At 46.3% G+C, this 24,075-nt stretch overlaps 1 protein-coding gene across 3 annotated transcripts in view; it reads right to left on the bottom strand.

Annotated features, from left to right (window-relative positions):
- Window positions 1-1,538: 1,538 nt before the first annotated feature.
- MAML1 (mastermind like transcriptional coactivator 1) overlaps window positions 1,539-24,075 on the bottom strand; it is a 64,429-nt gene continuing 41,892 nt past the window's right edge. For 2 of the 3 annotated variants that reach the window (XM_020903813.2, XM_070460648.1), the window contains exons 2-5: window positions 11,003-12,415; window positions 7,726-7,965; window positions 6,568-6,664; window positions 1,539-4,958 (exon numbers count right to left, since the gene is read on the bottom strand). In XM_020903813.2, coding sequence (XP_020759472.1) covers window positions 3,979-4,958; window positions 6,568-6,664; window positions 7,726-7,965; window positions 11,003-12,415 — 2,730 coding nt within the window. In that variant the 3' untranslated portion in view covers window positions 1,539-3,978. The remainder of the gene's footprint in view (window positions 4,959-6,567; window positions 6,665-7,725; window positions 7,966-11,002; window positions 12,416-24,075) is intronic. The other variant, XR_011485361.1, reaches the window with a different exon arrangement.

Here is a 24,075-nt window from a genome sequence, read left to right on the forward strand (position 1 = left end):
AGGTTACTATGTTCAAAGCCTTCCCCAACAGCGGGGGGCAGCTGTCCAGCACTCTGCGATGACTCGGGGGGACGGGGAGGGTGGGATGAGAGGGTGGCAGGGAGGCTCAAGAGGGAGGGAGGATGTGTGTACTGAGGGCTGATTCGGGGCGTCCCGGGGGCTCAGTGCGTAAGAATCTGCCTGCCAAGCAGCAGACATGGCTTTGATCCCTGGTCCGGAAAGCTCCCCTGGAGAAGGAAACGGCAACTGCAGTATTCTTGCTTGGGAAACCCCGTAGACTGGTGGGCTACAGCCCATGGGTTGCAAAGAGTCAGACGCAACTTACTGTCTAAACAGCGGCGGCAGCATAGCTGATTCATGCTGTTTTACAGCAGAAGCCAACACTGTAAACCAGTTATCCTCCAATTAGAATTTTTTAAAAACCTTCTGAATATTTAAAATAACTCAATAAATAAACATATATGTTATATCTCATCAAGTGGAAGTATGGCAACTTACTTAACTAATCCCCTCTGACAACTCTTTGTCAGATTCTCCTAGTTTTCTGCGGTTACAAACAACACTACCAGGAACAGCACTGTTATCATCTTTTTCTGCACCTGGACTTATTTTCAAGGATGGCTTCTCAGAGTTGGAACTGCTGGGCTGGACAGATGGCACGAGCATTTTAAAGGAGCTTGCTACCTTTTTCAAAATTCCTTCCCACAAAGAGAGTTGTGCAGCAGCCCGCCCCATCATGCCGCAGTGAGCACTTTCACTTACCTTTGTTGATCTGACCAGCACAATCACCTCACTCTGATTCCATTTTGGACTTCTCCGACCACTAAAGAGAGTGAACCCCCTGCCCCCACGCACGTCCGGTGCATTCTCAGCCAAGACTTTCTGGGTCTTGTATTCTTCCCTTCCCTGTGCCCTATATACATGGCTTCATCAGAGTAACCAAGCCTTTTAATTCCATCACAGGACAGGCTTCCTCCCTAAAGGCTGCTCTCTCTTGCCTCTTCTGAGCGCTTCAGCCTCTCCAGGCCTGACCCTCTTCCCGCCTGTGGCTGAGGTGAGATGTCACTGACGAGACGCACTTTCCACGCTCCTGGTGTGTCTCCGTTTGAGGCCCTTCACAGTGTGATACCAACAGGAGTGAGGGGGTGAACGTGCCAGAGCACACGCATTCCCACGATAAAAAACGAAACTAAACAAGACCCAGAGAACTGCACTGACAATAAACCCACGGGTTTTAAGTAAAACATCTGAACTGCTAAGGACCTAAAGTATCCTTGAGTTATCTGGTTTCCTCACATTAGACACAGGACATGGATGAGCCAGAGGGGAGAGACCGGTGGCCCTGGGTGATGTCAGTGCTAATTTTCTATCTATCATCAAGAAGTAAAAGTCAATCTGAGGGAAACCAAACCAAACACCCCCAGCACCAATGTCCGTTAAGAAAGCAGCTAAATCACAAGACTGCCAAACCAAGCGGCTGTGCACGGCCCACCGCCTACCTTACTGGCACAGCCATGTGAAGTAAAGCACATGGGCAGTTTCCATACTAGCAAAATACTTTTATTATTTTATAGTGATAAAACAGGAAAGTAAAGATTTCTTTTTGGTGTATACCAGAGTTAAGGAAGTAAAAGAATAAGGGAATTAATAGAATTTTTATGTACTTTGATGACAGTAAAAAGTTAACAATACCAACTGTTTGCCATAAAACTTAATAGCCCCCCAAACACATATATAAAGGATCATAGTTTTAAAATCTATAAAAGTAAAAAATATACAGTCAGAAGCTCTAACACTTATTCCATCTTTAATATAAAATTGTAAACATTTATTTACACAAAGCAAATGTGTATGACAAAAGTCCGAGCACCCTTTTCTTTTGAGTCATGGCTCCTGGAAGATGGGGATTTGCACTGAAGTGGAGTTGTCTCCTTCCCTGACTACCCAAAAACCAGATTCATAAATAAAGCCATTGGCAGCTCCCTGGGGGGACCCCAAGCATCACATTATTGCTCTGACACTGCAGCAGGAGAGAAGCCTGCTGTCTGTCTAGGTGGCCCCAGGACTAAGGCAGGGGCAGAGGTGTGAGTGCCGAGGACAGAGGTGAGCGGCAGCCAGAGGGAGACCGGGAGAGGAACAGGGACCCACCACCAGCCTCCAGCCCGCTGCTTTTGGTAAAAAAACCCACTGAAGTCACCCTCTTCCCCTTCAGACCGGGGAACTCACTCGGAGGGCGGCGTCTTCACTGGCTTTATGATTCATCCCTTTCTCTGAGCTATATTCAGCCTCTGGGGAAGGCCGGGAGGGCGATAAAGGGAAATGGCCCTAACGCCACTCACGGTGGCAAATGGCTACTAGAGAAGACCTGAGGGTCCGCGCACCCCCGTGAAAGGCACTGCTGGTGCAAAGTAACAACCAATGTCTGCGCAACCCTCCATCCCCTCAAAGCCACTCAAGCTGGTTGTGTGAGCATTCTTCTTGGCTCAATTCTTTACATATGATACTCCTTGAATTACCCATTTTGAAACTCCAAGGAAATAAAAATGGGGTTGTGACTTCGCCAGAGATCATTCTGCATATAAGCCACTCTTTTCAGTGTACTATTTTCCCTCCAATATTCCATTTGAGAGAGTTTCACCCTATGCTTACCATTTTGCTTTTGCTGTATTGAAGTGCTCTCTCCGTCTTCACTTTCCACAAACAGCCCACAGGTAATACTACGTGGACTCTTAGCTTAGTCAAGACCTAAACAGTCATAGACCTTAAAAGAGAAATTCACTTGAATTTTTAGAAAGGACGTATTAGTGTTACAAAGCAATTCTCTCTAAAAAGTGCAAGTCACCTGAAGAGGCAGTGGCAGCCGTAGAATGGAGTGGGACCCCTTCCTCTGGCCTGCGTCCTTGTTTCTCCCTCCCCCGAACCTCTGGGGAGGGAGACCCACCTCCTTACAATGCTAGGGTTCCCTGGGGAATTCTAATGACTCTTTTCCTCTCCAGTCTAGTAAATTAGTGCCGTAACGAGGTTTTCCACTTGGGCTGGAGAAATAAAGAACAGGAGGCAGAAAGAACGGTTATGGGAAACGAAGACAGGGTGAAGGAAAAAACATCTGTGCACAACTCAGCAACGATCACCTTCCTAACACGAATCCCAGAGGAACTGCAAAAGGTGGGAAGTCACAACAGAAGAGACACAGGAACCCCAGTCTGCATTTCAGCCTTCAGCCTGGGGTCCTGCTCTGAGAACACGGGAGGAAGGATTCCTCAGCCCAGGTCCTCCTAAATGCCAAGCTGGAAGAACAGCATTCTGGGAGAAGGCGGGGCTGCTGTAACGACCACACCTCTGCCACTAGCTCTGCTCCTCACGGCATCCTGTTCCTTTTTGGCACATGCAATTTTCCAGTGAGCCTCCCTCTGTCCTGAAAGCTGACAAAGAGCAGGAATAAAAAAGGCTCTTAATCAAAAGGAAACCCTAAGTTTCCAATGCCACTTATGGATTTTAACCACCTACCCTAATCTGTTTTAAAACCTTAAAACCTTTAAAAAAATCTTTTCTATGCTACAAATTGCAAATAGTTCCGCTATAAAGTTTCAACAAAAATCTGTCCCAACACTGGGCCAAGTGGAGAAATCTTGGATTAGATCAAAATGATAGCACAGATTTTTATAAACCTGGTATCGTGGGGTTTTACTTTTGGTTTTTTGGTCTGCTGGATAAAAAACCACCTGTAGAACCCTGTCCTGCTGTTCCAACCCCAGACAGTGACACCAGCAGATGGGGTGGGGCCAGCCCAACATACCAACTGCTGGCTGGGAGCTGTGGGCCCCGCGGGCTCCGGGAAGACCAGGCCTCAGCTCCGTGGCTCCAGCTCTGCCCAGCTCCCTGGGCTGCAGGCTTTTGGTCCAAAGTAGTTACTCTTTCTTGAATCTGAGAACAAAAATATAGGCTGTATGAACACTGAAAACACCACAAATCCTCCTGCTACTGAGGCCCGAGGAGGTCGTCCAGATCGTTCATCCACTCCTCGGAAGTCCTGTTCTTTAGCAGGGAGTCGATCAGGTCGGCGTCCCCAGCCATGCTGGCCAGCCCGCCGCTGCCCGGCTGCCCGCTGTAGGCGAAGGGCAGCTCCTGGCCTGTGGTCCGCACGGGGTAGGCCTGGGCACAGTGCAGGCCTGCCCGGCCGCCCATGGCTGGGGCAGGGCTCTGGCTGAAGGCCCCCAGCTCAGGCCCCGCTGGGCTCAGGCCTGACAAGCCCGGCTGCGGGGCTCCCTGGGGAGGTGCCGGGGCAGGGCCACTGGTCCTCTGCTGTGCGTTCCCAGCGGGCAGCATGGGCCCTGCCACAGCTGCTGAGCTCATGGGGGCCATGGGCCTGCTGGGCATCGCCTGTGAGAACTGCGGGCTGGACATTTTCAGGTGGGCCTGCTGCAGGTGGAAACTGGAAGCCGCAGTGAACGGGCTTACGGTGCTGTTTCCTGGGGGCTGGCCGCTCAGGCTTGGCATTCCCTGATGTTGCCATGTGGAATTCTGGCTTCCCATGGCTGCTGATACCCTTGGGACCTGTGGCTTAGTTAAACCCGAGTTCAGAGTCCCCTTACTGTGCTGCTGGGAGAGACCAGAGGTCCCCAGAGAGTTCTGTCCATAGGCAGCTGAAACCGAGGTGTTCTGGCCCACGCTGGTCTGCCGTGGAATGTGGGCATGTCCGTTGGTGGCCTGTGGTGGAGGCTGGGCAACTATCTGGGTTATGCCGGAAGTCATGCCATAGAGGCTGCTCTGTGGCATGCTTTGGGAGCCAGTGAACTGAGTCACACTCCGGTCCTGCTGGCCTGAGTTTGAGGGGAGAGAAGAAACCGAAGTGTGTCCAGGGCCCATCGGCATCAGATTTCCAGCCTGAGGGAACACTCGAGGACAGCTGGAGTTAGACGGACCCAAGTTGTTCACGCCAGGCATGGCAGAAGAGGACCCTAGAAGACAGGAAGTTCCGTCAGCCAAGCTAGCATTTCCTCATCACCACTCTGGAGATACATCTAAGAACCAAGCAGCAACTGCCGTCCTACAGGCAGGACAGGCAAAGTCAGTGCTCTGATACCTCACCAGATACCTCGAGATCCTGGAACCTTAATGAAGAGAGCCCTGGGGGCCCCAGGTTCCCCACAGGGTGGAATGGAGGCCCGTCTGGAGCAATAAGGAGATTAAGACAGGTACATTAAAATAAAATAAAATAAAAGGCACAGAGGAAGGGGCAAACTCTGTGGCTAAGACGTGGGGAGAATGTCTGGGATAAAAGGAAGAGATAGTCCTGGCCAGATTCAGAGGAGCTGCAGCCCCCACATGAAGGGACAGGGTTGCAGAGCCGCAGGGTAACTGGACTGGGACTGGCTTAGACCGAGCTGGCCAGGGACTGACAGGATCACTTGGATGAGGCCCACACAATGCGGTACTGCAGGGTGGGGGAGGGAGGCAATCAGAAGACACGTGCTGAGCATCCGCTCTGCGGCGGAGGCCATGCTGGGGAGACAGAGGCCCTGTCCTCGGGGAACCTGCTACGTGGGGCTCTGTCTAAAGCCGCGGGTGCACGGTGGCAGCACTGAGGTGTTTCTGTGTGAGCAGCAGAGCGGCTGTTCAGGAGCTGGCCATGACCGAGTACACTTTGTTTCTCCTCTTCTGCTTTCCATTAGCACCTAACTAAAAACTGAGTTGAAAAAGAGAGAAATGCTGAAATAATCCACTTCTTTCCCACTGATTACACACAACAACATTAAATGGGATGAAGGCAGGAAAGCTGGCCAAGGTTCAGCCTCTGAGCAGCCCACAGATTTCAATCCCCTGGTCCCTGTTAGCATAACATAAAATCCCGCTCAGTCTCCTCTGGAATGCACAGCTGTGGTCAACTTCACTGGGACATGTTATAGCAAGAATCACCGACCAAGGAAAGTGCAGGTTTTAAAGATATTCCAAGAGCTAGGAATGGCCTAGACTTTCCTGCATCTATAAACTGAGCTCTCTCTGCATTTCTAGAGCAACAGCCTGAGCAATGCTGGTCAGGTTCTCTCACATATCTGAGACATGACAGCTGAAACCTCAGAATGCTTCCTGCCCCCACCAGATCAACTGGCTGCTGCTGATACCAACATGAGTAGACAGAAGGAAGAAAAACAGCAAAAGGCCACAGGAGCATGAAGTCTCTCCTTATCTGGAAAATAGGACAGGGCCATTTTTTAAACAGACACATCAACAGGAGAAGCAAAGAACTTTCTTAAGAATTACAGAAGCCACTTCCTATGGCTAAGATAACTTTCAACTAAAAATGATTTTGCCTTAAATGACTATACAGCCAGGGACCCAGCCAAAGCACTTAGCCAAAGCAGCAGGCTTCTGTCTTTCTTCTCTGGCTGACCTACAGGGCAACTGGAGAGCAAGGCTCCTCACGCAGACTGAAGCGACAGGAGCACACACATCCATTTAGCTCCAATAACGGAAAGCTGAGCAGACAGCAGAAAGGCAGCAGGAGGGGAACGTCTGCTCAGCGCCTGCCTTCCCCTGCCCGACACCATCGTCTCAAACACTCCTCACCTGTGAACTGTCCAACCTGTTGTGGGAAGGTGCTCTGTGTTGGGTCTTGATATTGGGGTGGTGGGCGGGTCAGATGGCGCTGAAACTGCTGCTTCTCCTAGAAAATGCCAAGATCAACAGAGAAAAAGACCCACATAAAACAAAAACAAAGCAATCAGAGTAAAGTAAACTGTCCAAGTTTGTTACTCAGAGGGACTCCTGTGGAGATAATGTTCATAATCTCACTTGGGGGATTCTTAATAAACAGTATGACACGGAGGGATGGGGCACATCGCAGGAGCCGCAGAAAGGAATGAAGTTCTGATGCATGCGACGATATGGTTGAATCCCGAACGCATTCATATGAAATGCCTCAAACAGGCAAATCGATAGGGATAAAAAGTAGATCAGTGGTTGCCTAGGCTCAGGAAGATGAAGGAAGAACTTTTAATGGGTACAGGGTTTCTTTTAGGTATTGTTCTAAAACTGGTTATGGTGATGGTGCATAACTCACTGAAAACCATTTGAACTGTATACTTTAAATGGGTGAATTGCATGTCATGTGAATTTTATCCCCCCAAAAGCTGTTATTTAATACACAGTGAAACTGAGGCAGTAATGTGGGCTTTAAAGTCATCCTTATTTAACTTTATCCTCTGGGTAACTAGTTCTCTTCTGTCTTAGGACTGTAATTTAAAGTCCTGAGAATTCCTGTAACCTTGGAATCTGCGTAGTACAATCTGGTGGCCAAGGGGGCAAACAAACTGCAGAACTAGGAGGGGTTGTCAGTCCTAATTCTTGAATCCCAGGACCTCAGGGATGTCTTCATTTCCCTACTTTATGTTCTGCCTTATAGCAAACTCTACAGCAAAGCTGGATCTCACAGAAAATTGATGGATCAGTGAGCTCAGTGCTTTGGTACCTGCTGGAAAAATGGTTCTAATACATTTAGATTCCACCTTCATTAATCCCCACTAAGTGACATAAAGCTGCTCTGACACAGGCTACCACTGTCTGAGAAAGACCACACTCCTGTTTTCCGGAGTACTCTAAAACCAGACACACAAACAGTCACAAATCTACACACACACACTGAAGCCTGCAGCCGCTGCAGTGACCTGGGAGCAGGCAGACGTGGGAAGGGGTGCGGGTGGGGTTTTCTCCCGCCTCTCTCTTTACCTGCTCTGCCAGAAGGTGCTGTTGCCTTTGCAGAAACTGCTGTTGCTGCAAATGCTTCTGCTGTTGCTCCCTCTGTTTCTGTTGGTCCAAAAGCAACTGATGCTGCTTCATTACCGCTGCCTGCTGCTGGCTACTGAGATAGGAGGTGCTACTGTGAGTGCTGGCCACGGAAACGGCAGGCGGCTGAGTCCCCACGCTGGCAGCCTGGGTTGGAACAGGGACGCTGGGAGGGTTCTGGTCCTGTCAACAGAGACAAGGGGGTCTCAAGTCAGGTGGGACACAGTGAGGACTATAAGCCCTGATCAGAATCGACGAGCTCTGTTTAGTGAAAGCCTGGCTCCAGGTTCTCTTCTGAAGCCTCTGCTTTTTTGGCACGTGACTCCAGAGCAACAGCCCTAACACCTGAGTGTCCGGGCACGGCAACGAGCACTGAGTAGCTGTGTTAGCCTTGTTTCCTACACTCACCAGCGGCTTAAACTTGCATATTCCAAAAGCAACTGTAGCTTGTAAATGCTCCCTTACTGGAATGCATGGGACCGGACAGGCCCCCAGGGAAGGATTAATGAGGGACCCTGGCTGATGGAGAGGCTACGCTCTGAGTGTGCAAACCTTGGGCCCCTGGCGGCAGGGCTGTCCCTGAACCAACAGAAATTACATGGTTTGTCCACCTATATACAGCATTTTCTGGGAACAGACTGTTTGGCTTCTGTCAGATTAGTTGTTGTGGCTTAGTCACTGAGCTGTGTCCAACTCTTGCAGTTCCATAGACTGTAGCCCACCAGGCTCCTCTGTCCATGTGGCAATATAGTGGCTGAAGTAAGTAGAAGGATGAACATATACACATACATTCTTCTACCGAGAGATGCTTAGACTGCTTTCACTTTTTGGCTATTAGGAATAATCATGCAATGAATGTCTTGTATATAGCATTTTTCTTTTTTTTGTATTATTTCTTGCAGGGGTATAATGTGTCAACGTTTACAAACATTTTTATGGCTTATGAAAACTATAATATGTCAAATTACTTTCTGAAAGCACTGTGCCCATTTACACATCCTTACTACTATCTGAAACATGTCAATTTACTCAGCTATTACTAGCATTGAGTTTTTCTATTTTTAAAATATTCAGTTCAGTCGCTCACTTGTGTCTGACTCTGCAACCCCATGGACTGCAGCACACCAGGTTTCCCCGTCCATCACCAACTCCCAAAGCTTGCTCAAACTCATGTCCATTGAGCCAGTGATGCCATCCAACCATCTCATCCTCTGTCGTCCCCTTCTCCTCCCACCCTCAATCTTTCCCAGCATCAGGGCCTTTTCCAATGAATCAGTTCTTCACATCAGGTGGCCAAAGTATTGGAATTACACCTTCAGCATCAGTTCTTCCAATGAATATTCAGGACTGATTTCCTTTAGGATGGACTGGCTGGATCTCCTTGAGTCTAAGGGACTCTCAAAGTCTTCTCCAACATCACAATTCAAAAGAATCAATTCTTCAGTGCTCAGCTTTCTTTATAGTCCAACTCTCACATCCATACATGACTACTGGAAAAACCATAGCTTTGACTGGGCAGACCTTTGTTGGCAAAGTAATGTCTCTGCTTTTTAATATGCTATCTAGGTTGGTCATAGCTTTTCTTCCAAGGAGCAAGTGTCTTTTAATTTCATGGCTGCAGTCACCACCTGCAGTGATTGTGGATCCCCCCAAATAGTCTGTCACTGTTTCGTTTCCCCATCTATTTGCCATGAAGTGATGGGACGAGATGCCATGACCTTAGTTTTCTGAATGTTGAGTTTTAAGCCAACTTTTTCACTCTCATCAAGAAGCTCTTTAGGTCTTCACTTTCTGCCATAAAGTTTGTGTCATCTGCGTATCTGAGGTTATTGATATTTTTCCCGGCAATCTAGATTCCAGCTTGTGCTTCATCTAGCCTGGCGTTTCTCATGATATACTCTGCATATAAGTTAAATAAGCAGGGTGACAATATACAACCTTGACGTACTCCTTTCCCAATTTGGAACCACTCTGTTGTTCCATGTCCAGTTCTAACTGTTGCTTCTTGACCTGCATAAAGATTTCTCAGGAAGCAGATAAGGTGGTCTGGTATTCCTATCTCTTGAAGAATTTCCCACAGTTTGTTGTGATCCACACAGTCAAAGGCTTTGGCATAGTCAATAAAGCAGAAGTAGATGTTTTTCTGGAACTCTTGCTTTTTTGATGATTCATGGGTGTTGGCAATTTGATCTCTGGTTCCTCTGCCTTCTGTAAATCCAGCTTGACTATCTGGAAGTTCTTGGTTCACGTACTGCTGAAGCCTGGCTTGGAGAATTTTGAGCATTACTTTGCTAGTGTGTGAGGTGAGTGCAATTGTGCAGTAGTTTGAACATTCTTTGGCATTGCCTTTCTTTGGGATTGGGATGAAAACCGACGTTTTCCAGTCCTGTGGCCACTGCTGAGTTTAAAATGTTAGTGTGTTACAAATACACAATGGTACATTCACTGCAGCCTCTTATTTACAGTAGTGAAAGGAAGGAGATACCTCACTGCACCATGTCAAAACAACTGTCATACAACTATACAACTGTTACAAAGTCACACCACTACCAGCTAAGTGTCAGTGGGTCCATCTATGTGGAAGATGTGGAGGACATTCCAGGACATACTGCAGTAAAGAAAAGGCATGTGCTAGCTCTGAGGAAGTCTGGGAATGCTGTTTGTTTGCTCTTCTGGGGGGCGGGGGGGGGGGGGTAGACGAGACATATTAGAACGTGAATGTGAGTAGAAATGCAAACAATGATCATGATAAAATGGTACTCAACATTCTCCACCCTTCAGAGCCAAGTGATTCTGCCAGGCTTGAGAGCCTTAAGTAAATAACCATGGAGTTTAGACCTGTTAGGAAGCAGCATTCACCTAAATGCTATAAGCTTACTAAAATTTATGGCATTTTGAACATACGTATCTGAAAGTCTGTTTAAAAAAGAAAAAAAGCAGAGCCTCTAAGGACATTAAATGTGATCTTTACCTTCAAAACATTGCCACAAATGATTTAAGTTGTATGGCATGAAAGATACTAGACCAAGTGCAAGGGATTCTATCCTATTTTATTGAGAATCAATCCTGGTTTGCTTGATCGAGTTTCGTTCCCAAGGGCGTTGAAGGTCAAAAAGCAGCTGCTCACTTCCTCTCTTTGTTCCCCAGCTATCTGGGGCCTGAAAAGCCACTCGGTGGGTGGGTGTGAATGCAGAGTATCTGAGCAAAGACCCGTGCTCACCTGGCTAGGTGCAACCAGTGATCGGAAGGGCATATTTCCTGGCTTTGGTTTTATCAGAAATAAGGAGCTCTGCTCACTGCTAAGATGAGGCAGCTGCTGGGGGAGATAAGCCATCAGGGCTGGCTTGCTCTGGCCAGCCCCAGGGCCGCCTTGCCCACAGTCCGCTTTGTAGTGAGAAAGGGGCTTGGTGTTGCCATAGTCCAGCACCGAGCCTTGGCTAGCCACAGGGTTCTGATTCAAGTTACTTGGCGGCTGGTGGCTCAGCAGGCTCACATGGCTGGGCTGGAGGTAGGGGCCTCCAGGTCGAGGGGAGCTCTTGTTGACACTGGGCATCATGAGCAGTTTGGAGGTGGTGAAGTCTTGCTTGTAACCAGGAGGGCTGGCCGGCTTTTCCATGGGATAAGGGGCGTTTAAGGGACTGTGGGCGGGGCCTGTCTGCTGCCACGTGGACATCTGGCCTGGAGCGGGTGCTGGGGCAGCCTGCTGCGGGTTCTGGAGCATCTGCTCACGCTTCTGCTTGGCAGCAATCTGCTGGAGTTGGTGGGCAGAGGACAGCTCTGAGCCTCCGCCTGGGCCCTGGCTAGGCAGCACCACACTAGAGAGGGCTCTTTGTGCACTCTGGGCCTGGGCTGATGCCGGCATCAGGCTGGGACTGGGACTGTCCACCCCAGGCTGACCAGCGGTGTGGAAGAGGGGCTGGGAGCCCCCGAGGCTGGGTGAATCTGTGGTCACAGGGCCAGATGAAGGCCCCATAAAGGTCTGTCCCGCAGACCCAGCCCTCACTTGTGGAGAGCCTAACTGTTCCTGTTCAAAGGCCGCTGGAGAGAATTCCGTCTTAATATTAATGTCCTGTGCCAACGGGGTCTGTGTGGCAGAACCAGAAGACTCTGGGTCCTTCTTCTCTTCAAAGTCCTCATTGAACAGATCCTTCATGTCTTCATCAGGCACTGACCTGTTCAGCTCCTCGATGAGCTCCTTCCACTCCTGCTCATTGAGGTTGAGGTCAGGCATGAGGTTGCCTTGAGAGATGGAGCCTCCGGACCCTGAAATCATGCAAGGCAGGTCATCCACGGGCTCCTGTTTCAGTTCTTTATTCAGGCTCAGGGGAAATGACTCACTAGTGTTGCTGCCTCCATTCAAGTGGAGGCTAGAGTCTGCCAGACACTTCTTACTGATGGAGTCCAGCCCCAGTGCGTGCTTCCCAGTGGCCTGCAGGGCTTCAGGGCCAGGCTTGTCGAGCTGGCCAAGCGGGGAAGCCGGGGGCAGGCCGTTGGAAGAGACGGCGGCTCCCAGAGAGGCCTCTCGGCGCGTCTTCTTGTGCCCAGGAAAGAAATCTCCATAGCCATTCTGCTGATCACCATTTTGAGGGGATGTGGCATTGTCGAGATTCCTCTTTACCGTATCATGGAGATGCTGAAAAACATGAAAAAGAGTGACTCATGTATACAGCACCACGTATGTGACCCCTCTACTTCTGATGGTGACTTAAACCACGGTGGTCTGTACCCCCTGGAGCACTCTCCTGCTGGTTCTGCTTGCCTAGTTTACACTCTCCACTTCTGGGAACACACACCCATTTCCCCTCCAGGGCTGTCTTCCCCTTCTCCTTTCCTGTGGCCTTGCTTGAATCAGGACTAGCTCAGCTGTGGCTAAGCAACCCAGCTGCAGTCAGTGAGTCAGTCCCTGGACATATGCAGCTCTTTTTGTAGGACACAAGCCTGAAGCGGCCCAGAGTCATCTAATCTAAGGGTGCGCCTGATAATGGAGCTGATAAGAAAGAGCCACAGGATACACACACACACACACACACACACACACACACACACATTTCTGAGAACATCATTTGAGTTCCGGGATCGAGGTTATGCCTAAGACCAGCCATCCCCCTGGACTTTTCACTTATGGGAACCAATGAATTCCGCCTTATGTTTAAGATGGTTTAACTTGGATTTCTGCTGCTCTTGGCTAAAGGAGACTGGCCAGTGCAGGCGGGACCTTGTCCGGGGCTGACCACATGCTCCAGGCCTCGTCTCAGTGCACAGCACTTTCACGCCCTCCTGAGTTCTTCCAGGTGCCCTGCTGGCTCCACCCTTCTCTCCAGGCCGGGCTGCTTCCTCATACGCCTCACAGATCCTCTGCCTTTTGTCCCACTCTCCTCCCCACCAACCCGGAGCGCCTTCCACCCACTGAACCCAGTCACCAGCCCTCACAGACCCTACCACTTCTGAATAAGACTGTTAACTCCAATACAGTCACATCTGCCTGGCATTGTTACTTACCTCCCTTGTTCTCCTCAACTGCATTTGTTCAACTAACCTTATTAAGAGTCTACCATGTGTCAGGCACAAGTGCTTTGGGGTATCAAGACAAATGAGGTGGTCCCATGGGCTTCCAATCTGCTAGGACATGGCCACAGAATAAGATAAACACTCTCTGCCAGCAGTAGAGCAATAAGCGCCCTGAGAGTTGAAGGACAGGCGTCTCCCAGAGAGAACAGGACAGTGCAGCTGGGGAAGAGAAGCGGTGTGATCTTTGCATGTTTCCCCAGCTCTGCTTTCAGCTGCCAGGACTCAACTCCCCCACTAACAGAGGCACCGACACTCAGCCTCTGAACACGGCTGCTCCTTCCTACGTTTACTTCCCTTACATCTTTTATCCCTTCTCCCCAATCTCAATTCCACACCCCCAACTAGCCCTAAGCATCTATACAGTGCTATTTACAAAGTTCCAAATAACAGCGTTCCAAATAATATCATTAAGCAGGTTTCAGGGAACAGCATAGGACACTCTGCGCTGCTGTCTTCCGCTGCAGAGAAGGACCACAGTGACCCCCCGGCACCCACTCTATGAGGCTGAATGCAGAAGCACCTGATCCCCAGGCGGGAGTGGGGGGCAAAGGGGGCCAAGGGCACCAGCTCTCAGCAAGACACTACCTGTAGACACACACGTGCAATGAGCAAGAAAATAAGGAGGATAATTTTATCAATCTCTGAGTTTCAATGTTCCATTCCCTCTCCTTCAAGATTTTCTTATTTAGCTGTTAAAGCTGACTGCACAGTGTTCTGTAAATCCTGGCTAAGTACTTCTTTATTTTTTTTTTAATTTATTTTTATTTATTTATTTTTCCATTTATTTTTATTAGTTGGAGGCTAATTACTTTCCAATAAGTACTTCTTTAAATAGATAGTTGGGTACTTAAGTTAGCTCAGAAAAAGTTGAAAATGCTGAATAAATGGAACTGTAGGTCAGAGGTACAAGCAAAACATGATCCCAAGACCCAACTCAAGAACACAGCCCCTGTGTATAAAGGACACATATCTCAAGACAATAAATTTATGACAAATTCACAGTCAATATAATATTCAATGGTAAGAAGCTGAAAGCCTTCCCACTAATTCTGGAATAAGACAGGATGCTCACTCTCATCTCTTCTATTCAACACAGTACTGAACGTCCTAGCCACAGAAATTAGGCAAGAAAAGGAAATAAAAGGTATCCAGATTGGAAGAGGAAAGGTACAATTATCATTATATGCAGATGATAATACATATAGAAAACCCTAAATACTTCACACAAAAACTACTAGAACTGATAGACTGAGCAAGGTAGCAGGATACAAGATTAACATACATAAATCAATTGCATTTCTTTATACCAACAATGAAATATCAGAAAGGGAATGAAAAACAAACAAACAAACAAATCACCTTTTAAAATGTGTGCTCAGTCACTCAGTTGTGTTGGACTCTTTGTGACCCCATGGACTTAGAGCCTGACAGGCTCCTCTGTCCATGGAATGTTTCCTGGCAAGAACACTGGAGTGGGTTGCCATTTCCTTCTCCAGGGGATCTTCCCAACTCATGGATCAAACCTGTGTCTCCTGAGTCTCCTGCATTGGCAGGAGGATTCTTTACCATTAAGCCACCCAGGAAGCCCCAAAAAGTCATAAAGAAAAGGAATGTTTAAAAAACAAACAAACAAACAAAAATCTTTTAAAAAGTAAACCCCAAAATAAAACACTTAGGAATAACCCTGACCAAGGAGGTGGAAGACCTACATGCTGGAAACTATAGAACACTAAAAAAGGAAATTGAAGCTGACGGAAAGAATGGTAAAGTAATCCCATGCTCCTGGACTGGAAGAATTAACATAGTTCAAATGATCATATGACCCAAAGCAATTTACAGATTTAATGCAATCCCTATCAAATTACCCATGACATTTTTCAAAGAACTAGAACAAATAATCCTAAAATTCATATGGAACCATAAAAGACCCAGAATTGTCAAAGCAATCCTGAGGAAAAAGCTGGAAGCATAACCCTTCCAGACTTCAGATGATACTACAAAGCTATAGTAATCAAAACAGTGTGATACTGGCACAACAACAGACATATGGATTAATAAAACAGAACCAAAAGACCAGAAATAAACCCATACACCTATGAGCAATTTATCTTCGACAAAGGAAGCAAGACTATACAAGGGGAAAAAGACAGTTTATTTAGGAAGTAATGTTGGGAAAGTTGGATGGCTGCATGTAAATCAATGAAGTTAAAACAAATCCTCTCACCATACACAAAAATAAACTCAAAATGGTTTACAGACTTAAACATAAGACATGATACCATAAAACTCTCAGAACAGGTCATAGGCAAAGCATTCCTTGCTCTAAATTGTACCAATGTTTTCTTAGATTTCCCAAGGCAAAAGAAATATAAATCAAAGCAAAAAACCTCAAATAGGACCTAATGAAACTTACATGGTTTTACATAGCAAAGGAAACCAATGACAAAATGAAAACACAATCTATATAATGGGAGAAAATATTTGCAAATGATGCTCCGTCAGGACTTAATTTCTAAAATATACAAACAGCTCATACAACTCAACAACAAAAAACCCAAACAACAATCAGGGCAGACCTATAAATATTTCTGCAAAATAGACATACAGATGGCCAACAGGCACGTGAAAAGATGCTCAACATGGCTAATTATTAGAGAAATGCAAATCAAAACTACAATGAGGTAGCACTGCACAATGATCAAACTGGCCAAATTTAAAAGTCTACAAATAACAAATGCTGTTGTTGTCCTACACTGTTGGTGGGAATGTAAGTTGGTGCAGCAACTGTGGAGAACAGTATGGAGGTTCCTCAAAAAATTAAAAACAGAATTACCATATGATCCAGCAACCCCACTCCTGGCCATATATTCAGACAAAACTATAATTCAAAAAGATACATGTACCCCTATGTTCACAGCAGCACTATTCACAATAGCCAAGTCCTGGAAACAACTTAAATGTCCACCGACGAGTGAATGGATAAAGATGATGTGGGACATATATACAGAGGAGTACTACTCAGCCACAGAGAAGGAACCAATGCCATTTGCAGCACATGGCTGAGACTGTCATACTAAACGAAGTCCGTAAGAAAGAGAAAGACAGATACCAAGTGCTGTCATTTATATGTGGATCCTAAACATCCCCTGGAGAAGGAGGAATGGCAGCCCACGCCAGTAAGCGTGCCTGGGAAACCCCATGGTCAGAGCAGCGGCAGGCTACAGTCCATGCAGTTGCAGAGACTAAACAACAAGAGCCAAACACGCCGCCAATGAACCCGTGTGTGGAAAAGAAACGGAACCACAGACTGAGGACAGCCTGGTGGCTGCTGACAGGGACGGGGGGGAAGCGGGTGGACATCGGAGGCTGCGGTTAGCACACGTAAGTTTTTATATACAGGATGAGTAAACAAGGTCCTGCGGTATAGCACAGAGAGCTGCATTTAATATCCTGTGATAAACCAAAATAGAAAAGAATACAAAAAAGAAGTGTGTATATACATACATATATATAGCTGAATCACTCTCTGTATAGCAGTAATTAACACTGTAAATCAACCATACTTCAACTATAAAAATGACACTAACACGGCCCCTACAACACAAGGACATGTGCTCTGTTTTCATGTAGGTTTTCCTGCTTCTTGCTGCCACCTAGGGGTAAGGGGGGGAAAAGGAATCATGATCCTAAAATGGACCCTTCGTAACATCCGTTGTTTTAAAAGTCTCCTTTGGGGAAAGTAAAATTTATACCCATTTAATTAGTCAGAAGGGAATCAAAATGAGTTGCTAATACTGAAGGGATTTTTTTCTTATTTTTTATTAAAGGACAATTGTTTTACAGAATTTTGCTGTTTTCTGTCAAAACTCAACCAGAATCAGCCATAGATATACATATATCCCCTCCCTTTTGAAATTCTCTCCCATCTCCCTCCCCATCCCACCCCTCTAGGCTGATACAGAGCCTCTGTTTGAGTTTCTTTGTTTAGCTCAGTCACTCAGTCAGGTCTGACTCTCTGCGACCCCACGGACTGCAGCACACCAGGCCCCCCTGTCCATCACCAACTCTGGTGCCTACTCAAACTCATGTCCCCACTGGGTCAGTGATGCCCTCCAACCATCTCATCCTCTGTCGTCCCCTTCTCCTCCCACCCTCAATCTTTCCCAGTGTCAGGGTCTTATCTAATGAGTCAGTTCTTCACATCAGGTGACCCAAGTATTGGAGTTTCAGCTTGGGTATCAGTCCTTCCAATGAACACCCAGGACTGATTTCCTTTAGGATGGACTGGTTGGATCTCCTTGCAGTCCAAGGGACTCTCAAGAGTCTTCTCCAACACCACAGTTCAAAAGCATCAATTCTTCGGTGCTCAGCTTTCTTTATACTCCAACTCTCACATTCATACATACTACTGGAAAAATCATAGCTTTGACTAGATGGACCTTTGTCAGCAAAGTAATGTCTCTGCTTTTTAATATTCTGCCTAGGTTGATCACAACTTTTCTTCCAAGGAGGAAGTGTCCTTTAATTTCATGGCTGCAGTCACCATCTGCTGTGATTTTGGAGCCCAAAAAATAAAGTCTGTCACTGTTTCCACTGTTTCCCCATCTATTTGCCATGAAGTGATGGGACCAGATGCCATGATATTCATTTTCTAAAAGTTGAGTTTTAAGCCAACTTTTTCACTCCCCTCTTTCACCTTCATCAAGAGGCTCTTTAGTTCTTCTTCACTCTCTGTCATAAGGATGGTATCATCTGCATATCTGAGGTTATTGATATTTCTCCCGGCAATCTTGATTCCAGCTTGTGCTTCCTCCAGCCCAGCGTTTCTCATGATGTACTCTGCATATAAATTAAATAAGCAGGGTGACAATATACAGCCTTGACGTACTCCTTTCCCAGTTTTGAACCACTCTGTTGTTTCACGTCCAGTTCTAACTGATGCTTCCTGACCTGCATACAGATTTCTCAAGAGGCAGGTCAGGTGGTCTGGTATTCCCATCTCTTGAAGAATTTTCCACAGTTTGTTGTGATCCACACAGTCAAAGGCTTTGGCGTAGTCAATAAAGCAGAAGTAGATGTTTTTCTGGAACTCTCTTGCTTTTTTGATGATCCAACGGATGTTGGCAATTTGATCTCTGGTTCCTCTGCCTTCTGTAAATCCAGCTTGAACATTTGGAAGTTCACGGTTCATGTATTGCTGAAGCCTGGCTTGGAGAATTTTGAGCATTACTTTGCTAGCGTGTGAGATGAGTGCAACTGTGCGGTAGTTTGGACATTCTCTGTCATTGCCCTTCTTTGAGACTGGAATGAAAACTTGACGTTTTCCAGTCCTGTGGCCACTGCTGAGTTTTCCAAATTTGCTAACATGTTGAGTGCAGCACTTTCACAGCATCATCTTTTAGGATTTGAAATAACTCAACTGGAATTCCATCACCTCCACTAGCTTTGTTCATAGTGATGCTTCCTAAGGCCCACTTGACTTCATATTCCAGGATGTCTGGTGCTAGGTAAGTGATCACACGGTCATGAGTTTCTTAGCCATACAGCAAATTCCTGTTGGCTATCTATTTTGCATATGGTAATGTAAGTTTCCATGTTACTCTTTTCATACATCTCACTTTCTCCTCCCCTCTCCCCATGTCCATATGTCTATTCTCTATGTCTGTTTCTCCATTGTTGCCCTGTAAGTAAATTCTTCAGTACCATTTTTCTAGATTCCGTATATATGCATTAGAATATGATATTTATCTTTCTCTTTCTAAATTACTTCACTCTGTATAATAGGTTCTAGGTTCATCCACCTCAGTAGAACTGACTCAAAGGCGTTCATTTTTATGACTGAGTAATACTGTGTATACACTGTGTATATGTACCACAGCTTCTTTATCCATTCATCTGTTGATGGACATCTAGGTTGCTTCCATGTTCTAGCTACTGTAAATAGTGTTGCAATGAACAACGGGATACATGTGTCTTTTTCAGTTTTGATTTCCTCAGGGTATATGCCTAGGAGTGGGATTGCTGGGTCATATGATGGCTTTATTCCTAGTTTTTAAAGGAATCTCCATACCGTCTTCCATAGTGGCTGTATCGATTTACATTCCCATCAGGGATTTTTAATTTTATTGTTTCTGAAAAATCGTGTGTTCCTCAGTGTCAGGTTTGGGCTGTCTATAAACCTGGGAGCTAAGCTCAGTTTTCTGAAAACAAGTGGGGGAGATGGACACCTAAAAGGTCAATGCACCTGATGAGTCAGCTGGTTGTCTCTGATTAGGAACAGAATCCTTCTTTGCCTTAACAATTACAAAAGCCACCACTCCCTGTTTCAATATCTACATGCAAACAATTGCAAACGAGTTGCAAACAACTTAATTTTGCAATACCAATTGCTTTTAGCCAAAGGAAACACCAGGTCATTTTCTCAACTGCTCACAAAATTTAGCTGGAGTGCTGTAGGCAGGTTTGGGAAGTGTGGAATATGGTGGCTCTGGCAGGCCTTTAAGTCTTGACCATTTGCAGGAGTGCAGGGCATTGCAGAGGAAAGCAAAGAGATGGGGAAATGGTCTAAACAGCTTATACATTATTTAAGAACAAACATGGTAAGAACAAACATGGTACCCCATATGAAACTGGCTTGCCCTCTGGTACTCCTGGGTAGTCAGCTCAGAGGGTCCTAGTGTAACTACCACAGGGTCTCCCCATGCACAGGGAGGGGGATTCAGTTTCTGGGGGATTCAGCTCTGGCATAATGTGATCTGGGGCTCCTTTCCTTCACACAGAGGTTTTGTCGAACACTGCATGTTTTGACGGTCAACTGGAGGCCCTGCAATGTTCACCCAGTCAGTCATGATCCCTACCCTCGCCTATGCCCCCATCATCTTCTATTTGGGAGGGGTCCCCCGATCATCAACACTGAGTGAAGCTGGAGTTGCCATGCCTTATGAACAACAGATCAGTATCCCGTGTCCCACCCACCCACGAGCCTTACAGGGGAGTCCCTCCCCCAGTCCCTACTTCCTCCCCCTTCCACAGCCTACCACTGGAATTTCAGTGCGCTCTGTGGTACAGCGCCTCCAGAGGAGAGCTCTTCCACTCCAAGTTAACGGGTAGATGAGGCTGTCGAGACGGGGTGTGGCTCCTTTGCACGGACATCACCCCGGGCAGCTGCCAGCGCTTCCTGCCTCTTCTCACTGGACATTCGCTTTCCTCCTCCCTCTTCTGTCATCCTTTTATCAGCCAAACACCACCACCTCCATCCCTGAGAGCCAGCAGCGTTTTGGTTTGCCACCTGGGAAGTGACTGAATGTTGGATGGGAGGACTTAGGAGGACCGCTTTCTCAGAGACTGGTGATGATCTTCATGCTATTAAACACAGTCTAACACTGTGTCTTTTCCTCCCCTACCCTCTTGCTCTTCTATCATCTGCCACATAATAATTCTCTTCATTCATTCATTCATTTGGTTTCACTGACAACTATGTGGGATCTTAGTTCCCTAAACAGGGACGGAACCCTCATCCCATGCACTGGAAGGCAGACTCTTAACCACTGGACCACCGAGGAAGTCCCTATTCCCACCATCTGTTTGGGGAAACAACTGAAACTGCCCACCCTGGCCAGGCACCAAAATAACTATTTGCATGAGTTATTTTACAACAGGTCTTAGTAAGGAACATGAAGCTAACCACCCACCACCAACCAGAAGAGTTCGGGAAAGGTCAAAAGGAGATGCCACTGGTCCCACCACCTCCCAGAACCCTTCTTGCCGGCTTCCATCTCGGCTGAGCAATGCATGTGCCACGAGGAAGGATCCTGAGTCAAAAGAGAGTGGCCAGAGAAATCCCATCACCATGAAACCTGAGACTGTGAGCCATGCTGCAGAACAGTTCCCCTGGACTCCCTTACTCTCCTGCTCTCTGCCTGGGCGCCCCTTTCAATGAAGTCTCTTGCTTTGTCAGCTCATATGTCTCTTTGGACAGTTCATTTCTGAGTGTTAAGATAAAAGCCCACTCTTGGACCCTGGAAGGGGTTCCCCTTCCTGCAATGAAGGGTGACTCTGGCGAACTGTTATTTGCTGTGACTGACATCCTAACCATTTGGAATACTGAGGGACCAACCAGCTTCCTCACCGATGGACCAGACCCAGTGGCAGCAGCTTGGACCCTTTTGTCTCTGGTCTTCTCCCGACATGGACAACTGGCCAGAGTGCCCTGACCCGGGAAGGAACAAGAGATTTTACTGACCTCTTTCCCCTTCCCTCTCTCTTTCCTCTCCTTAACCCTTCCTACCCTACCCTTTTTTAAGTCCCCCAGTCCTGGACACAGAGTCTGGTCAAAGGGCTTCAGTCTGAGCTGAGGGTTGGCAGACAGAGAACTAGAATTCTGGTTCTGTTCTGGTCTGGTCTCTGGTAGGGCCAAGTTCCAGTCCTCCCTTCCCTGGAGGCTCAGGGTAAAGTCCGTAATGCCTGGGTGTCTGCAGGTGGCCAGAGACGTCTGTAAGGCCACCCCGTGAGTCCCCCTTCCCCTGCCTCCTTCCCTCTCTTCTTTGACCTGGCCTCCTCTCCTCCCTTGGAAATCTCTGAAGACCTGAGATATTTCCAGTTACTCTCTTCGTACTTGTCTCTATAGGAGGTTTTCTGAGACTGTAATCTTGTATTTAAGGGAGTGGCTGACCAGGACTACTGGGCCTGTGTGTGTATTTTTACACTTTGTGTTCTGCGTTGTGATTTGTGACAGTCTGTTGGTTTTTGTGGCCACCATTTTGTTTAGACTTCAGAGAAGGTTTAGGTAAAAGTGTGAAACCTGGTTCCAAAGCTGGTTTGTTTTGCATAAACAGTAACAGCAAGCTTGGTTAAATAACCTTCAGAATGTCGACCCTGAGGGGGAACAAGTTCTAGTAGAGCTTGACTGTCTCTCGCTGTGCCTGGAAACCAGGCTCTCAGGAACACTAGATCTACATGATCTCTAACTCCTGAGACTGAGGGGAAGACAGGAAGAAGCCTGTAAAACTCTATTTATTCAAACTGTCATTTATAAACTAGTGAATTTGATATTATGACATTTGATTCATAACTCAGCTTAGAAAATGAAGTTAGATTTCACATTGTGTCTGTCTAGATATGTGTATGTCTCTGTATGTGTCTTTGGTTAATACTGTTGAGATTAATTTGTAAATGAGCTCTGCTTAATTGGTTTAAGGCAAAGTAAGCACATACAAATCAAACAATTCTAAATTAAGCTAAATAAATTTCAGGTCCTTGTGAACTGGGAAATAGCCAGTATTAAATTAGTACCTGGTAATACAGACATGTCTTTAGAACCATCAATAAGTAAAACACTTCTGTTGTACCTAGGTTTACTAGAGGTCAAATACGACCATATTCTATCTCTTACAAACTTGTCAACAACAAAAGGAACTTAATGTGGAAAAACTTCTAAGGAAAATAAATGTGTTTTCAGTAAAAGAAAGTGTGAGAAATGAATAAGTACTGAAATGAGTAAGTTATGCATGATCAGGATTTTCTAAAATTGGATTACAATTAGTTGGGTAAACGATTTTGTTAGGAATGGCACCGTCATAGAACCAACCAGGTCCAAGATGGCAGAGTCAACTTTTACTAGGCCCTGAGCCTCAGTATACATCCACTGTGCCAGATGAGTAAGCTAAGTGACACGCCCACCAGCGCTGGCTAAATCTGTTTCTAAACTCTTGAGTTTTTTTGACAAAACATCCTAAATCAAATTCTACTGACGTTCTTTTGACCTTAGTTACTGTACGATGCTTCAAAGGGGCCCCGAAACATCCCAGAGAGAGATTAATATCTCTAATTATGTTCATTTGGTTGGTTACATTATATGGAAATATTATCTAATGAGTAATAAATGCTCTCAGGTTACACTGTATGGTAAATATTACTAATATAGATATTCTAGAGGTTATATGGAGTTCTTAAAAATCTGATATATCCTGGTAAAATGTTATCAGTCATAATTCTTTGAAGGACTATCTCCAACCCAGATGAAAGGACCCTTGTCAGGGCCCCTGCAATGGACTGGTCTATAGTGACGATGGCTGACCTCAAAATCATCTTAAAATGACTCTCAAAGGCAAAACTATACTCACACCAGGACGAGAAGACGATGACATCAGAGAGGAATAATTTGCCCAAGGTCCTCGCTGTGACTTGTTTGATCACTTATGTTTTCCTGATGTCTTGGACCTTTGTGTGTGAATCAATTTTTTTTTTCTATTGTAGGCATGATCCAATGCTACTTTTAGAAATCAATCCAATTGTTGGGTTTATGGCCAATTACCTGTATCTAGTAGTTTTGGGTTACCTTGGTGGATTTCTCCCCTCCAAGCCTCTAACTGGATTACCTTTAGCAAAGTTCAGCTCTGTTCTGTCTGCTCTTGATATTACTAGATGGGATCCCCTCACCTGTCCAATTAATAAGGCCTGCTCTGATCCTGGCCATAACTGTGAGTTTTCTTCTATTAGTCAAGCTCAATCAAAGCAACAAGTGAAGTTTCAGCCAAGGAATAAAATCTCCCACAATTACGGGATGGATTTATGTAGATAACACCAAGCCATGGTAATTTAAGTTTAAAGTCTCTATGTTGGGAACAATTAAATCATACTAAGGAACCAGTATAGTAACACCAGGAAACTGGGCTATGTGCCTTATAGACTGTGAAGTGAAAGGAAAAGGAGAAAAGGAAAGATATA

The sequence above is a fragment of the Odocoileus virginianus genome, chromosome 3 (assembly GCF_023699985.2).
Source record: "Odocoileus virginianus isolate 20LAN1187 ecotype Illinois chromosome 3, Ovbor_1.2, whole genome shotgun sequence".
Taxonomy (NCBI): Eukaryota; Metazoa; Chordata; class Mammalia; order Artiodactyla; family Cervidae; genus Odocoileus; species Odocoileus virginianus.